The 19,717-nt window shown below is 52.5% G+C and overlaps 1 protein-coding gene across 1 annotated transcript; it reads right to left on the bottom strand.

Annotated features, from left to right (window-relative positions):
• Positions 1-15,471: 15,471 nt before the first annotated feature.
• HEXIM2 (HEXIM P-TEFb complex subunit 2) lies at positions 15,472-19,275 on the bottom strand. Its single transcript, XM_021681731.1, has 3 exons — positions 19,255-19,275; positions 18,990-19,103; positions 15,472-16,409 (listed from the first exon to the last, which is right to left on the bottom strand). The coding sequence occupies exons 1-3, from the start codon at positions 19,273-19,275 to the stop codon at positions 15,612-15,614; spliced, it is 933 nt and encodes a 310-aa protein (XP_021537406.1). The 3' UTR covers positions 15,472-15,611.
• Positions 19,276-19,717: the final 442 nt, after the last annotated feature.

The following is a 19,717-nucleotide window of genomic DNA, read 5'->3' as shown; positions in this document are numbered from 1 at the left end:
GTGAATATATGCATTCAGTACCACCTGACAGTTTCACTCCTAGATATATGACCAAGAAGAACATGGGCATGTGTACACCAAAAGACACGGAAAATAATTTTCATAGCAGCACTAATCATGATAACCCCAAACTGGAAACAACCCAAATGTCCAGTAGCAACAGCAGAATGAATTAATGCACTTTAGTAAATTCATGCAATGGAATACTATATAGCGATGGAAAATAATGAGCTACTCCTACTCATAACAACACAGATACACCTCAGAGACATAATGTTGAGGGAAAGAAATCAAGCAAAAGAGAGGTACACATAGCGCCTTTATTTTCATACAAAGTGCCAACCAACCAACTGATCTATGTTAGAAGTCAGGATAGAGGGTACTCTTGGTGATTAAAAATGAGGCTTAGGGAGTTCTGGAAGCTGATAGTGTTCTGGTTCTTTTTTTTTTTTTTTAATTTTTTTTTACGATTTTATTTATTTGAGAGAGAGAATGAGAGAGAGAGAGCAAGCACATGAGAGGGGGAAGGGTCAGAGGGAGAAGCAGACTCTCTGCTGAGCAGGGAGCCCGATGTGGGACTTGATCCCAGGACTCCAGGATCATGACCTGAGGCAAAAGCAGTCGCTCAACCAACTGAGCCACCCAGGCGCCCTGATAGTGTTCTGGTTCTTTGTTGGGTGTGGTTACACAGATGTTTCGACTTTGTAAAAATTTATTAGGCTGTACACTTACGATTTATGCACTTGTATTAAATGTTATACTTCAGGGCGCCTGGGTGGCTCAGTCGTTAAGCGTCTGCCTTCGGCTCGGGTCATGATCCCAGTGTCCTGGGATCGAGTCCCACATCGGGCTCCCTGCTCGGCAGGAAGCCTGCTTCTCCCTCTCCCACTCTCCCTGCTTGTGTTCCTGCTCTTGCTATCTCTCTGTCAAATAAATAAATAAAATCTTAAAAAAAAAATGTTATACTTCAATAAAAGGTTTACACTAATGTAAAAAAAAGACAAATGAGGTTGTGTCACATAAATCTTAAAGTGTTTTTGACTAAAAAGCAAGTGATTAAAATATTTGGGTTGTATGATTCATAGAAATTTTATTTATTTATTTTTTAAATGTTTTTAGGGGGGCACCTGGGTGTCTCAGTTGGTTAAGTGTCTCCTTCAGCTCAGGTCATGATCTTAGGGTCCTGGGATGGAGCCCTGAGCTGGGCTCCCTGCTCAGCAGGGGTCTGCTTCTCCCTCTCCCTCTGCCCCTGCCCCCCCACCGCTCGTGCTCTCTCTCTTATTCTCTCTCTCTCTCAAATAAACAAATAAAATCTTTTCTAAAAAATAAATAAATGTTTTTAGGTTATCCTTATGCCCAACATGGGGGTTCAAATTCACGACCCCAAGATCAAGAGTCATACACTCCACCGACTAAGCCAGCTAGATGCCCCCACAGAAATTTTAAAAGTGCCTACCACTACGGGGGTGCCTGGCTGACTCAGTCTGTAGAGCATGCAACTCTTGATCTCAAGGTTGTGAGTTCGAGCCCCACACTGGGTGTAGAGATTACTAAAAAAAAATAATAATAAACTTACCAAACAAAACTACTTAACCACTACATATTATTTAAGCATACATCCCTAGGGAGTACAAATAGCAGACATACCGGGGATGATAAATACCAAATGCAGAACAGAGGTACCATTTTAGTGGGAGAGAGGGGACTGAGATAAGCACGAGGGACATCACATGTTTTTCTAGTTTTCTTAAACCAGGTGGTTCTTATCACAGCTATTCATTTTATTATTCTTATTACTTTATACTTTTCCGATTGCCTGACGTATTTATAGTTAAAAATACTTCTCAGGGCGCCTGGGTGGCTGAGTCAGTTAAGCGTCCGACTCTTGATTTCAGCTCAGGTCTCGACCTCAGGGTAATGACATCAAGCGTGGAACCTGCTTAGGGTTCTCTCTCTCCCTCTCTCTCTCTTTAAAAAATAAATAAATAAAAAATAATAAAAAATAAATATACTCCTCAGTGTTTAAAAAAAAAAGCAGGAGAAGGAAGAAATTATGTCTGATTTATCTTTGTCTTTCCAGCGCCAGCCTAGTGCCTGGTGCTCAATAAATGTTTGGTGAAGGTCACTGAGCCTGTAAAAGCCTCAGAGCCGGGGTTCATATCAAGTCTTCCCACACCAAATCCCAAGCCCAGGGCCCAACCCCGCCCCACCCCTCCCCACCCTGCCACAAGTTGGGGACACCTGTGGAGGGGCAGCAACAAAGGAGCCCCCAGCCTTACTCAGCACTCTGTGTATCTGAACTGAATTACAGGGAACAGAGAAGCAAGGCACAAAACGACTTCATTAATTGGCGCTGTGCAAATTCGGAATCCGTTAGCCTAAATTTCTATGAATCACCCTGCCAAAATCTTTTCATAACCTGCTCTTTATCTGAAACCTTTTAAGACGTATCTGTATGATTGCTTGATGCTTTCATCTTTTTTATATTGGCACACTTGTCCTCTCCGTGGGACAGAAAAGGGGCTTTGTAAGCCAAGTTTTGGTTAACACAGGATTGAGGAGCACATCTGGCTGGGGCGAGAGAATAAACAAACAGCCTTCAGCACATGAATTCTTTGCAAGCAAAGAGATGCCACTAACTGCAGATGCATTCTCTCTGTTTGTTAGGCCCTGTGTGGAATGCAGCCTCTGAGAACAGCACTTCTCACCACTCAAAACCCATCCAAGCATGCCCAGCCCCGAGAGGGGCTTCTAGGAATGCAAACGATGGGCTGCCGGGGTAGCAGTAAGCCGACTTAACAGCATAGTGAGCACATGGGCAGGGGCTTGAAGGCTTGGAGGGTTGTTTTTAAGGAAGAGAAATAGGTCCAATCCTACGGGAGGCTGATTATTCACTTCCCTCCAACCAGAGCGAATAGTTTAAAGGGTTTCAAATGACGCTGATGTGGCTGAAGCTGCCAGAAGCCCATCCGATCATCCGTGGCATCATCACACACCTGTCTACACAGCAGATCTTCACCCTTACTGATCGGCATTAAGAAGCAAGGTCTCTGCTTGCCAGCACGGGTGAAGGCAGTGAGGTCCTGCACTTTACGTAGGAAAATGATGATTCTCTTCAAAAACATCCCCATTCCGACTGTCTTCTTGCCACCAGCAGCTCCCCACCCCCACAAGGCAGGCTGAAATCAATTCAACAGCTATTCATTCACTCACTTAACCAATTTAATATTTGATTAAAAAAAAATTGTGCCAGCCATTGTGTCAGATGCTGGGGTGGCAAAGATGATTAATAGGGTCCCTACCCATAGGATCTCAGAGTCATGCTAACAAATAATTAGGATTCTGTGTGATTAGGTCAATGATAGAAGGAAATTCAAAAGGGAGGTCCCCAAGGAGGGCAGGGATGGCTGCTTATCTACCTCCCCAAGCTCCCCATCCCTCCTCCCCAACTTGCCAGCCAAGCCCAACATCCAGTTCCTGAAATCATTCCTCTGAGTCCCTGCCCTGCTGTTCTCTCTGCTACTGATGTCCTTTCCCACCCGCAGCTGACTCTAGCCCCCTGCTCCTCCCCCAAGATTCAGCTCCAAAGGATAAGCCCCAAATTCAGGTGGGTGCTTCATCTGGAAGAATTCCATCAGGGAGGAAAACCCTGGGGATCATTTTTAATGTTGCATTTCCTGAGCAGGGGTGTGGGGGGGGTGGGTTCCTTCTTTCATTCTATATGCCTTTCTGTGTCTGAATTATTTCGGCATAATATATTTGCAAAAGAGATCCAGTTCAAGCCACACCTCCACCTTTAATCCCCACCTCCTGCTACGTTTCCTTGTCAAGAATCAAGCTCAAAAATTCCTTACTGTCAGTCAAAAGCAACTCTGTGTTTCTAAAGATGCATGGAAATGATTGTCACCAATCTAGGATCCTGGGTGCACCCCCCCTAGGGGGGCAGAATGCAATTGGGGAGTGGTAAGATGCTAGGGCTTCAACAGTAATAGCAATGTTGCTATTTCTTAAACTGGGTGGTGGATACATGGGTGTTTGTTTTATGTCTAAAATATTGTATGTAGGGGCTCCTGGGTGGCTCAGTCCGTTGAGCGTCTACCTTCAGCTCAGGTCATGATCCCAGGGTCCTGGGATCAAGCCCCGCATCAGGCTCCCTGCTCCTCGGGAAGCCTGCTTCTCCCTCTCCCACTCCCCCTGCTTGTGTTCCTTCTCTCGCTGTGTCTCTCTCTGTCAAATACATAAATAAAATCTTTAAAAAATAAATAAAATAAAATATTGTATGTAATAAATAAAACATTTGAAAAAGCAACTTTGTCCAGAGTGAGAGGGAACAGGAGGGAAGAGGAAGAGAGAAGGCGCTTCAGAGAAGTTAGATAATGAAGAGCAAAGAGGTGGCTCTCAGCTAGGCAGGAAGGGTACACGAGTAATCAGGCTTGACTTGCTGGCATAGAGCCGAGAGCAGCAAAAAAGGTATAAGGCCGGGGCGCCTGGGTGGCTCAGTCATTAAGTGTCTACCTTCGGCTCAGGTCATGATCCCAGGGTCCTGGGTTCGAGCCCCACATCGGGCTCCCTGCTCAGCAGGAAGCCTGCTTCTCCCTCTCCCACTCCCCCTGCTTGTGTTCCCTCTCTCGCTGTGTCTCTCTCTGTGAAATAAATAAAATCTTTAAAAAAAAAAAAGGTATAAGGCCATGTCTCACTGTAGAGAACCATATGGTGGTGGCGGAGAGCATGGAAGCAGAAGCTGGACCATCTAGGTTCAAATCCCAGTACAATCTCTTATTAGCCTCATGGCATTGGCAACTTACTTCAATTCCCTCATCCTGAAAAATGTTTGTGGGGATCAAATGAGTTGAAGTGTGTGAGGTCACACTGATTGGTATCCAGCAAGTGCTGAATTTGATTGTTAACTTGTGTTATTACTTGTTAGTCATGTGACCCTGAACAAGTCACCTCAGTTCTCCAAGACTCGGTCTCCCCATCCGTGAAATGGGAATCTCATGATATCGCCCAAATAAACTCATGTGAAAGAAAGTGGCTTGAACACTCCAGAGTGATTTGTGAACAAGAGTTAGAATTAAGGGGCGCCTGGGTGACTCAGTCAGTTAAGGGTCCGACTCAATTTCTGCTCCGGTCATGATCTCAGGGTGGTGGGATCCAGCCCTGTGTGGGGCTCCATGCTCAGCCGGGAGTCTGCTGGAAATTCTCTCTCCCTCTGCCCCTCCCCCTGTTCTCTCTCTCTCAAATAAATAAATAAATCTTTTTTTTTTTTAAGGGTTAGAATTAAATAAGAAGCTATAGGTGGGGAGATCACCCAGCTGGCTCAGTCGGTGTAATGCACAGGACTCTCTCTTTTTTTTTTAAGATTTTATTTATTTATTTGACACAGAGAGAGAGAGAGCTAGTCAGAGAGAGAGAGAACAAGCAGGGGGAGCGGCAGGCAGAGGAAGAGGAAGAAGCAGGCTCCCTGCCCGATGCAGGGCTCGATCCCAGGACCCTGGGATCATGACCTGAGCCAAAGGCAGATGCTTAACCGACTGAGCCACCCAGGCGGCCCCTGCACAGGACTCTTGATCTCCGGGTTGTGAGTTCAAGCCCAACATTGGGTGTGGAGCCTACTTTAAAAAAAAGAGGGGGGGGGAGAAGAAGCTATAGGTAAAACAAGAAAGGATAAGGTACATGAGGACGGAAATTATGTCTATCCAGCTTCCTGTGACATCCCCAGTGCCTGGCACAGTGCTGGGCACAGCATGGACACCCGGAGTTATGGACTGAATTGAGTCCCCCCACCCACAAAAAAGATATGTTGAAATCCTGATCCCCAATACCTTAGAATATAACCTCTTTTGGAACTAGGGTCTTTACATAGGTAATCAGGTTGAAAGGAGGTAATTAGGGTGTCCTTATATTTTAGTTTATATGCTGCTGAAGCGAGCACTAGGGTGTCCTCATACAAAGGGGAAATTTGGACACAGATAGACACACAGAGATTGGAGTGATGCGGCTGCAAACCAAGACTACAGACTGCCATGCCAGCAAGCCACCAGAAGCTAAGGAGAGGCAAGGAAGGCTTCTGGCCCTGAAGGTTTCAGAGGGAGCACGGCCCTGCCCACACCGCGATTCCAGTCTTCTAGCGTCCAGAACCATGAGAAAATACATTTCCGTTGTTCCAAATCAGTGCATGGTGCTCTGTTCCCGAGGCCCTAGAAGACCAAACACGCGGTATCTGTCGGATGAACAAATAGTGCTGTTGGTGCTTCCGAGGACACCCACCATCCCTTTGCCGGCAGAGAAGGGTGTGGTGTCCAGGCAGGCAATGGAGAAGGCACCTGTCCCTTCTGTGTGTGGCTGGGGAGCAGCTGTGGGCAGACTAAGGCAGGTTCTGAACCCGGGGCAGAGTCTGTGCTCTTCATTTCCACCCCGGAGAAGCCCAGCTGGCTCTAGGGAACCCTCCCGGCCCAAGCCTCCAAGTGGCCTCGTCCTGCCCTCCCTCCACTCTGGGTGAGCAAGAAGAGATGGGGTGAGGGATAATCAAAAAGGCACTAGAAAGGGAAGCGAGGATAGCATTTGATTCTGAAACTCCTGGCAAACGCACAGGGCACTGGTTCACAGATGGATGCCAACAGCAGGAGACCTGGGTAAAGCCCCGGTCTGGAGGCCCCCCTGCCCAGATGGGGCAGAAGTCATCATCATCACACACACTGTGGGTGGTTTTGCTGCTGCGGCCGTGAGGCAACAGATCTTTGCTAGGCAAGATTGCAAAATCTGACTGCTGGAGGGGCCCTCAGCATGTTTTCTGCTCTTACCTCATAAGCCCTGGCCCATCCATGGAGGCCAGGAATCTCTGGAGAGATTGATGGAAATGCATCCTTCCTCTTTTTTTTTTTTTTTAAGACTTATTTCTTTTTTTGAGAGAGAGCACGTGTGGGAGGGGCCAAGAGAAGAAGAGACAATCTCAAGTGGACTCCATGCTGAGCGTGGATCCTGACACAGGGCTCCATCTCACGACCTTGACCTTGAGATCACGACCTGAGCCAAAACCAAGAGCTGGACGTTTAACCCACTGCGCCACCCAGGCGCCCCATACCTCCTTCCTCTTTAATCTGAGCTCTGGCCACCCCCATGCCTTCCAAAGCTCCCCAAACACCCTGACTCCTTGTCTGGCATCTGCATACTGGAAGTCATGACATCTAGGAGTCCTCCTAGGGATGTGGGCAAGTGAGAGGCAACCCACACGTGAGACGTGTGGTCACAGACAGCTGGGCAGAGAGAACATTTAGAGTTCTTAGAACTGCAGTTCTCAGCCCTGGCTGCACAGAGAACCGCCCCCCGCCGCCCGGAGAGCCTTAAAAACTCTGATGCCTGGACGGCATCCCCAGACGGATTATAAACTCTAATGCCTGGACGGCATCCCCAGACGGATTATATCAGAATTCCCAGGGGCTGGCACCCAGACTTCGGAACTTTAAAATGTTTTCCCAGGTGATTCCGATAGGCAGTCAAGTTGAGGAGCAATGCTTTGTTGGACAAAGGAGCTCCGCAAGGAGAGGGAAGCTGGACTCCAGCTGGATGGGAAGCAGCAGGGAAGCAATCATCTCAAAAGGCTTCTTGAAAAGAAGAATGGTGGTTGCCAGGGGCTGGGGGGGGGGGGGGGGGGTAGTTATTGTTGAGTGGATACAGAGTCGCAGTTTGGGCACATGAAAAGAAAGAAGTTCTGGAAATGGATGGTGGGTTATGGTTGCAAAACAACGTTAATGTACTTAATGCCACTGAACTACACCCTTAAAATAGTTAAAGAATACAAGAGACAGAATCATAGATTTAGAAAGGTATTTTATCCAGCCTCAGGATCGGTGTTGAATTAGGTGACATCTAGAAATCTCTTGAAGATATGTACATGTATGTCGATATCTGCATATCTATCTGTATCTTTGTAGGTAGTTGGATGATAGGTAGATAGATAGAGACATACTTTGGGGAAAAAAAAAAAGATATGCTTTGGGGAGGGGATCTGGACAAGCTGCTTAAGATTTCATTTGGGGCGTCTGGGTGGCTCAGTCGTTAAGCGTCTGCCTTCAGCTCGGGTCATGGTCCCAGGGTCCTGGGATCCAGCCAGAGTCCTGGGATCGAGCCCCGCATCGGGCTCCCTGCTCAGCGGGAAGCCTGCCTCTCCCTCTCCCACTCCCCCTGCTTGTGTTCCCTCTCTCGCTGTGTCTCTCTCTGTCAAATAAATAAATAAAGAGACACAGCGAGAGAGGGAACACAAGCAGGGGGAGTGGGAGAGGGAGAAACTGGCTTTCCACCGCCTAGGAGGGAGCCCTATGCGGGGCTGAATCCCAGGACCCTGAGATCATGACCTGAGCCTTAACGACTGAGCCACCCAGGCGCCCCCAGGACAAGCTGCTTTTAAATGTACTCTAGAAAAAAAAAAAAAATCTAAGGATATCCAGGGATCTTTAGTAAAAAGAGGGTAATGAGAGAGAACAGAGCTATCAGATATTAAAGCATATTATGCAGCATAATAATTTTTTTAAAGATTTTATTTGAGAGAGAGAGAGAATGAGCAGTGGGGAGGGGCAGAGGGAGAAGGATAGAAGCAGACTCCCCACTGAGCAGGGAGCCCAATGGGACTCCATCCCAGGACCTGGAGATCATGACCTGAGCTGAAGGCAGACGCTTAACCAACTGAGCCACTCAGGTGCCCCACAGCATAATAATTTTTTAAGTGTAATTGGTTTATCAGTAAATGAGATGGAGGGGTGCATGGGTGGCTCAGTGGGTCCAACGTCCGACTCTTGATTTCAGGTCAGGTCATGATCTCAGGGTTCTGAATCAAGCCTGAGCTGGGTTCCAAGCTCAGCAGAGTCAGTTGGGGATTCTCTCTCTCCCCCTCTCCCTCTGCCCCGCCCCCTCCCAGCGCGGGCGCGCGCGCGCGCTCTCTCTCTCTCTCTCTCTCTCCAACAAATAAATAAATCTTTTTAAAAAATGAGATGGAGAGGGCGCCTGGGTGGCTCAGTTGGTTAAGCGACTGCCTTCGGCTCAGGTCACGATCCTGGAGTCCCAGGATCCAGTCCCGCATCGGGCTCCCTGCTCAGCGGGGAGTCTGCTTCTCCCTCTGACCCTCCCCTCTCTCATGTGCGCTCTCTCTCTCTCTCTCTCTCATTCTCTCTCTCAAATAAATAAATAAAATCTTAAAAAAAAATGAGATGGAGAACTAGTAGAATAGAAAACTCACGAGCGCACATGTGAAGGTAGTTTACACTAAACGTGGAATTTCAAATGGTGGTGAAAAAAAATGTTCAAGGGTGTTAGGACCACACTTGTGTAGCCATTTGTGGGGGAAAGGGGAAGGCCCCCAGCACCTGGAGCCCCGGGGGGAGGGGGGAGGAGAGGCAGCTGAAGAGCGCTGCGGGGGGGGGTCAGGAAGGTGGGGTGGGGGGGGGGGGGGGATTCTGGGAGTGGGATGAGTCCCGGGAGACATCCAGGGAGATGCCTGTGGCTACAAATACAGTTGATGGGAATTACAAGTGAGGACAGTTGGACCAGGGGCCCAGATGAGAAAGATCCTCTTTTTCAAAGGCCCAAGGGGGGGCAACTGAGGCTGGGATTGAGAAGCAAAGGAAGGGAGGCGTCCAGCCAGAAGGACAGTGGGGCCTGGGGACCCAGTGGGAAGAGAGGGAGCCGGCCAGGCCAGCAGCCACAGGGCTCAGTTCCAGGCATGAAGGTGCGGACGTGTGACCAGACAAGGAGTCTGAGCAGCTGACAGGGCGTGTATGGGCCTAAGGAGAGCCCCAGGGAGGCGGGAGGAAGGTGGAAGGAGTAAAAGCCTGGGGAATTATGGGCCCCGTGGAGACCCCTTTCCCTTCCTTGTCTCTGGAGTGACAGGCTGTGGCAGGGCGGGCTCTTGGATGCCCCATATGGCTCATAATGTCTCTCCCTCACAACTTAGTCTCCCTGGGAACTTCGTCTCAGAGCCCCTGCAGTAAGGACAAAGCAGGGCAGGGCACCCATCCTGGTCATCACGAGGCAGAAGGCAGCAGGTGCCTTGAGGGCTGATCTGAGCAGCCCATCTTGGATGGGGTCCAGAGAGGATCTCCGGGGCAGGTGGGCTCTGGAATGTCCACACCCACAGGCAGCCGGGACACCGCAGCCAACTGGGAACCAGCTGCTCACCCTGTCCCACGGCCAGGCAAGGCCTGTGCAGTCCCTCCCTTCCCTGGGTCCACAAAGGCCCTTCTGCTTGGGGGCAGGGGCAGACGTTCAGCCATGGAGACACGGGGGAACTGAGTTCCAGGTTTAGGCAGCAATGATATCTTATCTGGGGGAGAGGAAGACATGCTTCCCACCCACACCTGCCCTAAGGGCTCAAGGTCCAGGCAGCCCCTCTTAGCCCCCACAAAACTGTCATCCTCAGGAGGCCAGTAGAGAAGGCAAGGAGGAAATGCTCTCCAAAAGATAAGGGAAGGGGGTGGCCAGAGGAACTCCCAAGAACCCCCTAGGAATGCAGCTCTTCACTTCTTGATTACACAATACCCTGCAAGTAGTAAAATTTATGGCCGCTTCCATCTGAGAGCATTCCCACACCACTAGCACTTTGCTAAACCTTAACTTACTTTATCTCTTTGAAGACAGGAGAGCACAGTGGTCAACGGCTCAAACACAATCAGACAGAACTGGCTGCTAGCTTCCCAACCTCTCTGAGCCAAAGATGCCTCATCTCATGCATCTGACCCCAAACCCCCCGGTATGAATCACACCATCCCCCGGACCCACGTGCACTGCCTGGACCCGGCAGGGAGGAGCCAAGAGGATCAAGGAGGTGTTCTGTTTTTCAGGCCAGGCAGCATATTCCCAGACACAGCCCCCTGGCCAGGGATAGGCCCCGGAGGGCCCGGGATCCTAGACTGGCCTGAAGCATGCCCCCCAACCCCCATGCCATTGAACAAAGGAGAGGAGGCCCCTGAGTTAGAAGCAGAACTGGGATGGATCACAGGTCTCGAGCCTTCAGGTACAGTGCTCCCTCTACAACAGGCCCTCGGGTCCTCTCAGGTCATTTCAGATCCAGGCCCCAGGAGACCAGTCTTTCCCTCTTGGCTTTACCACCAGGATATCCAGAATAGTAAATCCATACACAGAAGGCAGATTGGTGGTGCCTGGGCTAGAGAAAGGTGGGAGTGGGGAGTAAGTAACTAACTGCTTCATGGGGACAGGGGTTTCCTTTTGGGGTGATAACGTCGGAACTAGATAGACATGGTGGTTGCACACTTTGTGAATGTACTAAATGCCACTGAATTGTTTCACTTTAAAATGGTTAATTTTCTGTTATGTGAATTTCACCTCGACTACAAATAAGGGTAGCCAGGGACGCCTGGGTGGCTCAGTCCGTTAAGCATCTGCCTTCAGCTCAGGTCATGATCCGAGGGTCCTGGGATCCAGCCCTACATCGGGCTCCCTGCTCAGTGGGGAGTCTACTTCTCCTTCACACTCTCCCCCTGTGCTCTCGCCCCCTCTCTCTCAAATAAATAAATGAAATCTTTAAAAAAAATAAAAAGAAAGAAGGGTACTTTGGAGAGAGATTAAAAGAGGAAGAGAGCAAAGGCCAAGGGGGGGGCAGGAAGGTAAAGGAGGGCTGAGGTATGGGGGGCCATTGCAGAAACAGGGTGGCTTGAAGTGGGGGAACAGTAAGAGGGAGGGTGGTCCAGAGGATACAGCCAGTTCAGGCAGCAGAGTTTGAGCCTTGGACTTGGGGAGCCAACTGCCTGTGGGGGAAGGGGGAGAACCAGGGAGGGAGTTGGACAGGCGGTAACAGCCTTTGAGCTGTTTGCTTCCTCTGAGTTTAGACTGGAGGCTAAACCTGGGGGAGGGGGCAAGGACTTCATCTTTTTAGCTGTTTTTAATTTTCAGAGCAGAGCTTCATCACAGGTAGATGGTTCTTTTAAAAACCCTGGTGCCAATGGAATGATATCGAACATGTTAAGTAGCAGGAAGATTATCCACCGCCCACATCAGAGAAGTGAGGATGGCCCTGAGCTGAGTGTGTGTGTCACTCAGGGCAGCAGGGGGGCTGCCTGACTTCCAGGGGCGCAGAGGCCCTGCCCATCACCCCCTGCACGCCCAGCGTCCCGAGAGGGCAGCACCCACCGGGGTCTGGGGTGGGGGAAGGGATTGGGTGAGCACCATGGGCTCCTTTGTCAGACCCAGGAAGGAGAGTGGGGGCAGCTACAGGAAGTAGGAGGGTGAGGAGTTCCCGCCGGAATCTATCCCCCCACTTCCCTCCCCTGCGCTTGCACAGCTCCTGCACATGCTCAGTGTGCCCATGAATTGGGTTGGCTGGGGGAGGGCATCGACTGGCACCCCCACTTAAAGGGCCAGTGCCATCCTTGCTTACACCCAACAGGAGCAGTGGGAACTGGCCACCCTCTTCCCTCATACTGGTCACTTCACCTCACACCCCCTTCTTCACTTCCTGCACACTCCTCCTGCCCCCGCCCCCCCCCCCTCTGGACACAGGAGTTTCCACCTGGGGTGGAGGGAGTCCTTAATGGGGAAGAAAGGAGGATGTGGGCGAGGGTACGCAGGCAGGGGTGGTAGGAAGCGTCACTCCCGTGAAATAGCTGCCTCTGTGGGCCTCCCTCTCCTGGCCCAGGTGACCAAGAAGATCCTGGAAAGCCAGTGGGCATGAGGGAAGGAAGACACTGAACATTTGCTCTAGAAAAGCCTGAAGGGGAAAGGGGAATGTTTCTAAGCCCAGCTTTCCCCAGCTGAGGGGGTGTGTATGGGGTGGGGGCTGAGCGGGGGGCTGCTGTTAAGTTGGAGCTCTGTCACTGTGGTGGGGTAGGGAGAAGCCCAGGCCTCAGGGCCCGGCAGCCAGAGAGGGGGAAAGGCGAGAGGCAAGAGGAATCCACAGCTGGCCACCACCTGGGGCCGAGCTGCCCCTCCCCAGTACTGCCAGAGACACTCCAGCTCAGCCCTGGGGCTCCTGGGCACTGAGGTCAGGGAACCAGATGGGGGGAGGAGGTGACAGACTCTTCTTCACCAACCCCTCTCAGTGAAGACACTTTCCTTGCTCACACTGTTCTCCTTTTGTTTTCTTCTTGCCCCATCCTGTCTTCCACCAGCCTTGGGAAAATAAACCCACCTTGATGTGGCCCTGACCAAGTGCCCGTGAGTGAGTGAGTGAGTGTATGTGTGTGTGTGTGTAGGGGGCGGGGAGGGCCAGCGTCAGCTTTCCTCTCTCCAGGCTCCTCAGCTTATCCTCCCCTGGCCCCTCCCCTGACCCCTCCCCTGTATGTAGCTCCGGCCTACTCAGGGACGCGCCGGCCCAAGCCGCCTCCGGGACACACGCCCAGCACCTCTCCCTCACACCACACCCCTCCTCCAACACTCCAGCAACCCCCTCTGGAATCTTCTCTCCACTCCTAGTCACACACACACACTGCCCCGGGTAAACAACCTTCGTCCAACCAGGCCCAACCCTCTCCCTCTGGGCTCCCAGGCTCCCCGCTGAGGAATGCAGCAGCTGGGAGGCTGACTGGGGCTGCCTGGGGCTGCCTGCGCCTTGCCCAGGGGTCTTTGGATCCCTGGCTAGCACCCCACAGGGGAAGGCAGCCTAGGAATTCCGGAAAGCCACTCCCTCTCTAAGCCTTGGATTTCCCATCTGTAAAGTGGGGACAATCATTCCTCTGGCCTTTCCTGAGCTGTTCAGGATCAAAGAGAAGGGGGCTAAAATCTTTGGCAAAACTCCGCCCCCACCCCCACCAGGGACAGGAGAGTCTGCTCTTTCTGAAAACCATCCCTTCCTAGAATCTGTTCTCGCCTTGCTTCCTTGTTTTTTTTTTTTTTTTTTAAGATTTTATTTATTTATTTGAGAGAGAGAATGAGACAGAGAGAGCATGGGGGGGGGGGGGGTCAGAGGGAGAAGCAGAATCCCCGCTGAGCAGGGAGCCCGATGCGGGACTCGATCCCCGGACTCCAGGATCATGACCTGAACCGAAGGCAGTCGCTCAACCAACTGAGCCACCCAGGCGCCCCGCCTTGCTTCCTTGTTGAAGGCGCTGGCGAGGCCTGGGTGTGGCAGGGCAGAAATGAAAGTTGTCCAGGCAACACACAGGGCTCGTCAACATTTCCATCCCAGTGGCTCAGAGGCCCGAGCCCTTCTCTTGCCCAGTGTGGCCTGTCAAGATGAGCCTTCCTGGAATGGAAGCTAGGTCGCAGGCCAGGCCTCCGCCCCTCCCCGTGCACGGTGACAGAGCAACCCGGGCTCATTGGTGAGGTGGCTGACTTCCCCCTCCACCGCCCCCCTGAACTCAGCAACCAGCAAGGACTCTGGAAGGGCGACGGAAGTGAGACAGGGTCTGGGGAAGGGTGGGTCTGAGGGAGGGTTTGCGGGCGCTCAGTTCAGAGCCCAATACTGGGGCGCATGGGGGGGGTCTGCATTATCCCGATCTTGCAGACAGGTGAGGGCTCACCTCAGCGGGGACGGAGCACACAGGTGGTTCGGCAAAGGAGCGGGAGGTACAGACGCACAGTGAGCGCCAAGGAAGCCAGGCCACCAGCTCTGCTAAGGACTGATTTGCTGCCCACCCTCGCCTCTTGGGCTTTTTTTCCATTAGGAGGAAACTTCCCTTGGGGCGCCTGGGTGGCTCAGCCGGCTAAGTATCCCACTCGTGATTTTGGCTCAGGTCAGGATCTCAGGGTTGTGGGAGCCAGCCCTGCATTCAGGTCCCCGCTCAACGTGGAGTCTGCTTGTCCCTCTCCCTCTGCCCCTCCTACTCGCGCGTGCGCACGCACTCTCAAATAAATAAAACCTTAAAAAAAAAGAGAGAGAGAAAACTTCTCTTGAGTGCTTACTTGTAAGTGCCCTTCCAGGAGGTTAGGGGGCAAAAGTGATGACTAACCTCCTGCCCAACCACTGGCTTCCAGGTACGGGGGGTGGGGTGGGGGCTGTCAAGGACAAGGAGACACACGCCGTCCAGACCTCATCCAGCACTATGGGGGGAGGACAGGGAGAATGCAGGGAGCCTGGGAACAAACCCTGAAGGAACCCCTCCTGATATCATGCCCTGTCTCCTCCAGGGACACCCCCAGGCCCTCACAGCAATCTGGCATCTGAAGTCAAGTTCTGGCCGAACCCGGTGGTTCCTGAGCCCCACCCCACCCCTGCCTCCTCCTCTATAAAACCTTCAGGGCAGTCTGATTGTTCCCGGACACACAGAGCGGAATTCAGACATCCTGGAGGCCTTGGTGGTTTCCCAATACAGAGGTCTGCAGGCCTCCCAGGCTTGGGGCAGGGCAGGGACTGGGACCCCCGTCCCAAACCTCTCAGGGACACATATGCTCTGATTCTCAGAGCAGCCCTGGTGAAATCAGTCCTAGCCACTCCTATTTGAGCTCATGAAAATCATTTAATTTCTTTGTGAAAAATAAGAAGACATGAAAGAACAAATTAGGGAAATGACGAGGTGGAAGGCTGAACCTACTTTCGCTGTTCTCAGGGGGCACAGGGGTGCTGGCAGTGGTTTTCATCTGTCACCTGCCTCCCCGAGCGGCAGCTGGCCTGAGCGCGTAATGAAATGGGACCTGGTCCTCGGGGCACCCTGGCTGAGGGGTCCCACTTAGTGGCCGCCGCCTCGGTTCCACAGGGCGTTCTCCTGCCGCAGGCGCTGGTTCTCGGTCCGGAGCCTCTCGACCTCAGCAGTCAGCTCCTCCGCCCGGCGGCGGGGCTGCCGGCCGGCGCACGCCCGCAGCTGCTGCAGCCTCCGGGTCTCCTCCTCGGCCTGCGAGAGCCGCCTCTCCAGGTCCAGGTAGTCCCGGACCAGCTCCTGCTTGCTGCGGCCCTGCAGGCTCTCCGTGTGGTAGCGCTCGTAGGCCTCGGAGAAATCCCTCTGCTGGAACTCGCCGTGAGCCCGGCAGCGCCCGTCGCCCTCTCCGGCCTCGCTGTCCCCGCTGGAGCCCAGGGGGGAGGCCCCGTGGGGCACTTCCAGGTTGGGCTCCTCAGGGGCGCGGTCGTTCATCAGAAACTGGGTGGTGTTGTAGGGCGCCACGGCCTGGCCTTTGGCAAACATCTCCTCGCGGACCCGGGAGGCCCTCCGGCTCTGCCGCTCATCCCGCTGCTGCTTCTCGGCCCAGCTCAGCTCCAGGTAGGGCCGCCAGTGGCGTTTGCGCTTGGAAGGCCTCCTGCGGGGCTTCTTCCGGCCCAACGTGGCTTCGGCCGAGCTGCCCCCTGGGTGTTGGGCCGAGCTGCCCCCTGGGCTCTGGGCCCCGGAGCCCCTACCGCTCCAGCCCAGGCCACTGCTAGCCCCAGTCGGATCTTCTTCCTCTGAGTGGCACTCTCTCCGGGGTGTCAGGGGCAGGGAACTACCAGGGTCATGAGGCTCGGGGGCTGTTTGGGGGCTCCCAGGAGCACCAGGGGTCTAAACAGAGAGGACAAGGAAGAGTGAATCACAGCCAGCCTGTCCCTGGTGCTGGAACCCTTCTGCAACCAGCCGGCCTGAGGCTGACCTTCCCACAGTTAACACTGGGTCCCTCTCTAGCCTCTCACCCTCTGCCACTATTTGTTGGTTGATGGGCTCCTGTCTGCCGCCCCCCCCCCCACAACGCTTCCCAAGTAAACTCATGAAAACAGCAGGAATTCTGCCCGTGTATTTCACTCCGGAATTTCAGTGCCTCCAACAGTCGCTGTCCTGTGCCTCGCAGAGCACGCGTGCAATAAATACTGTTTGGATGAAGGCGGCGAAAGAGGACACAGGATGGGAAGTGGCTCCTGCTGTGTTTCCTTGATCAGCCCTCTTCCTAGAAAGACTGTCTTTTCCACAGAGTTGCCTTCGTGGGTAAGCAACCTCAGAGCCCCTCACCCCCACTCTGTTCAGAAAGGCCCCACGCTTGGCTCAGATGGTTAAGCGTCTGCCTTCGGCTCAGGTCATGATCCCGGGGTCCTGGGATCGAGTCCCGTATCGGGCTCCCTGCTCCTTGGGAGCCTGCTTCTCCCTCTGCCTCTCTCTCTCTCTCTGTCTCTCATGAATAAATAAATAAAATCTTTAAAAAAAAAAAAAAAAAAAGAAAGGCCCCACGCTTTGCTTTATGCTCTGCTGTTCTTGTCTTGAACTTCTAAACAATTTTTGAATAAAGAACCCTTTACACTGAGGCCTACAAATTATGTTGCCGATCTTGCTTCCAGCTATTTGCATAGCTGACTCCTTAGGGCTTGGTGCCAATGTCACCTCTTCAGAGGTCCCCCCAACACTATCTAAAGATCCCCCCATCTCCCCTTCCCAGTGACACCATCACTGTGTGACCCAGTTAACATCCCACGTAGCATCTACCACAATACCATTTACCATCTGTCTTCTTCCTATAAGAATGTGTCTTGTCTGTCCGGTCCACCACTATGTCCCTCTGCATGGCCCAAGGTAAGTGCTCAATAAACAGGCTAAATGACATAAAGCCCATAAGAGAGGGGGATTCAAAAGACACCGAGACCAAAAAAAAACAAACAAACAGACACTGAGACATGAGACGCTCCTTTCTGTTGGTCTAGAGTCAAGAAGATGGGAGTGTATTTATTCCAGGCAGAAGTTGGTATCCCTCTTTGACATGAGCACCAGGAAAGAGGCCCTTGCTAGGGAGAGGAAGGGTGAACCTCCAGTGTGCAGCTGAGAGCATTCTAGAACTTATCTAAGAGGTGGAAAGGATTCTGTCAAGACAGTGTGTGTGCAGAGCATCTGTTTATCTCCGTCGTGGTAAGGGTGGGAGCACTCAGTGTGGGGGATGGGGAATGAATTGCTCTATGTCTGTGGTTTGGGGAACTCTAATAATAACTGCTACCATTGGCATGTTGCTTACAATGCACACCACGGTTCAGAGATACCCGAGCACAGGTCCGTACACTGGAGGTGTATGCAGCCCTACAGGAGCTGGAGGTGTGTTGTGCGTGTTTTGGAGGCCCTGAGGTTCTCGTCTTCATCTGGGATGGCGTATGTCAGAGTGTGTACGGAGTATGTGTGTATGTTTGTTTGTTGTGTTGTACTGTTACTTCACCTGCAGGGAGATCGTCAATTGGGAACAGGCCTTGTCTCCACCAGTGTCTTGAGCCAACTGAGACAGAGCTTCTGCCCCACCCCAGAAGAGGCAAGGCCCCTGGCAGTGCTGAGACAAGGCGGCTTGTGTGTGCACAATCATTCACCTGCCCCCAGCCCTCAGCATGTGTCCCCTCATGATCTTTCCCCTCACCCAAACCATCCCTGCCCCTCAGCCCCACATGCTGCCTCCCTCCTGAAGGCTTGTCCCTTCACCACCATTCCCACTACTGCAGATAAGCTGTGTGATCTGGGTGAGTCATCTGCCCTCTATGAACTTCTAACCCTGACATGTCATGAACTCCAAATTAACTCCAGAAAACACTGCAAGTGGCTAGGTAGGGTAGGTTAGAGGAGCTGAGTCCCCTCCTCACCTACAGGGACCTGTCAACTCGGGGAGAATAGGCAAGGTGGGTGCAGCAAGAGAGAGCATGGGCAGAGAAAGTCTGGGTTCCTGTTGCCAGGTCAGAAGGTTTCCTGAGAGCCTGACACAATCTGTCTCTCCCTCTCTCCTGGATGCTCTGTGAACCCCAACCCCCATCCTAAATTATGAACCAGCTGCTCAAACTCTTTTCCCTGTGTCAGACTTGGTTCCCAGCCTTGACAAAATGCAGGGCAGGGTTCTGGTGTCAGAAGGCCCTAAGTTTAAACCGTGGATCTTCTGTTTGCTGATTGCATGAATCTAGAAAAGGTATTTCAGCTCTGATAACCTGAGCTTCTTCGAAACGCAAACAATAATTCCTACCTTGAAGGGCTGCTAGGATTTCAGGAGATAGCACAGATTTGGCATCCTGGCATAAGGACTCAGTTAGACATACTGGTTTTCAGATCTGCCAACACACCTGCGACAAGCGGCCAGGATCCCAGTTAGCAGGATCCGTGTGGGGGCACTCAGGTGGTTGGGAAGGCGGGGCTTACCTTGGCCTCCTCCAGGGCTGCTGGTGACTCTGTATTACAGTTGGTCTGGTTCGGAGTAGCCACCTTCTTCTGTTCCAAGTCTTTCAGCAGATGCTTCGAACTAATGACACCTGCCTTAAATAACAGAGAGCTAAGTCTTAAAGGAGAATTTTCAGGAAGACTGGCTGCCCAGGAATTTTTCAGCAGCAGCCATTTTGAGCATCAGACCTGCACATCGTCATTATCAAACGAAGGTGCTGAAGCCTCCACACCCTGGTTTTCACACCTCCAGCCAGCAAGGGGCCATCCTCCCAGTCCTGTCCCTCAGGCCCCAGGCCAAGGCTTACATCCTAGGCTGTCCTTCTGGAAGTCACTGAGGCCCAGGCTGGCAGCTAGGAACCTAGTCCTGGGCTTTGTTCCCCCAGCAACCAAAGGGGGAAAGGTCTTGGCCCAGGGGGGCGAAGATACAGCAGTGACCTAGAGAGGCTGGCGGTGGAGTGGGTCAGCGGCTGGAACAAGAAAATAGGGAGCAGGCTTTCCAAGGGGTCCTTTCCTCACTGCCTCCAGAGGCCCCAGTCGTGACAGCACCCCACCCCCAGCCCCCTCGACAGCACCCCACCCCCAGCCCCCTCAGGCTGGGCTCGCAAACTCAGCACCTCGAGAAACACAGATGTGGCCTGGGCCGAGCCCAGGGCTGAAGCCTTATCATCTCCTGGGCCTGGCCTGCCTCCCCCTCTCCTTCCTCTCAG

This window comes from Neomonachus schauinslandi, chromosome 15 (genome assembly GCF_002201575.2).
Source record: "Neomonachus schauinslandi chromosome 15, ASM220157v2, whole genome shotgun sequence".
NCBI classification, from domain to species: domain Eukaryota; kingdom Metazoa; phylum Chordata; class Mammalia; order Carnivora; family Phocidae; genus Neomonachus; species Neomonachus schauinslandi.
Note: the sequence above shows the minus strand (reverse complement) of the source record. Positions and strands in the feature narration are given on the sequence as shown.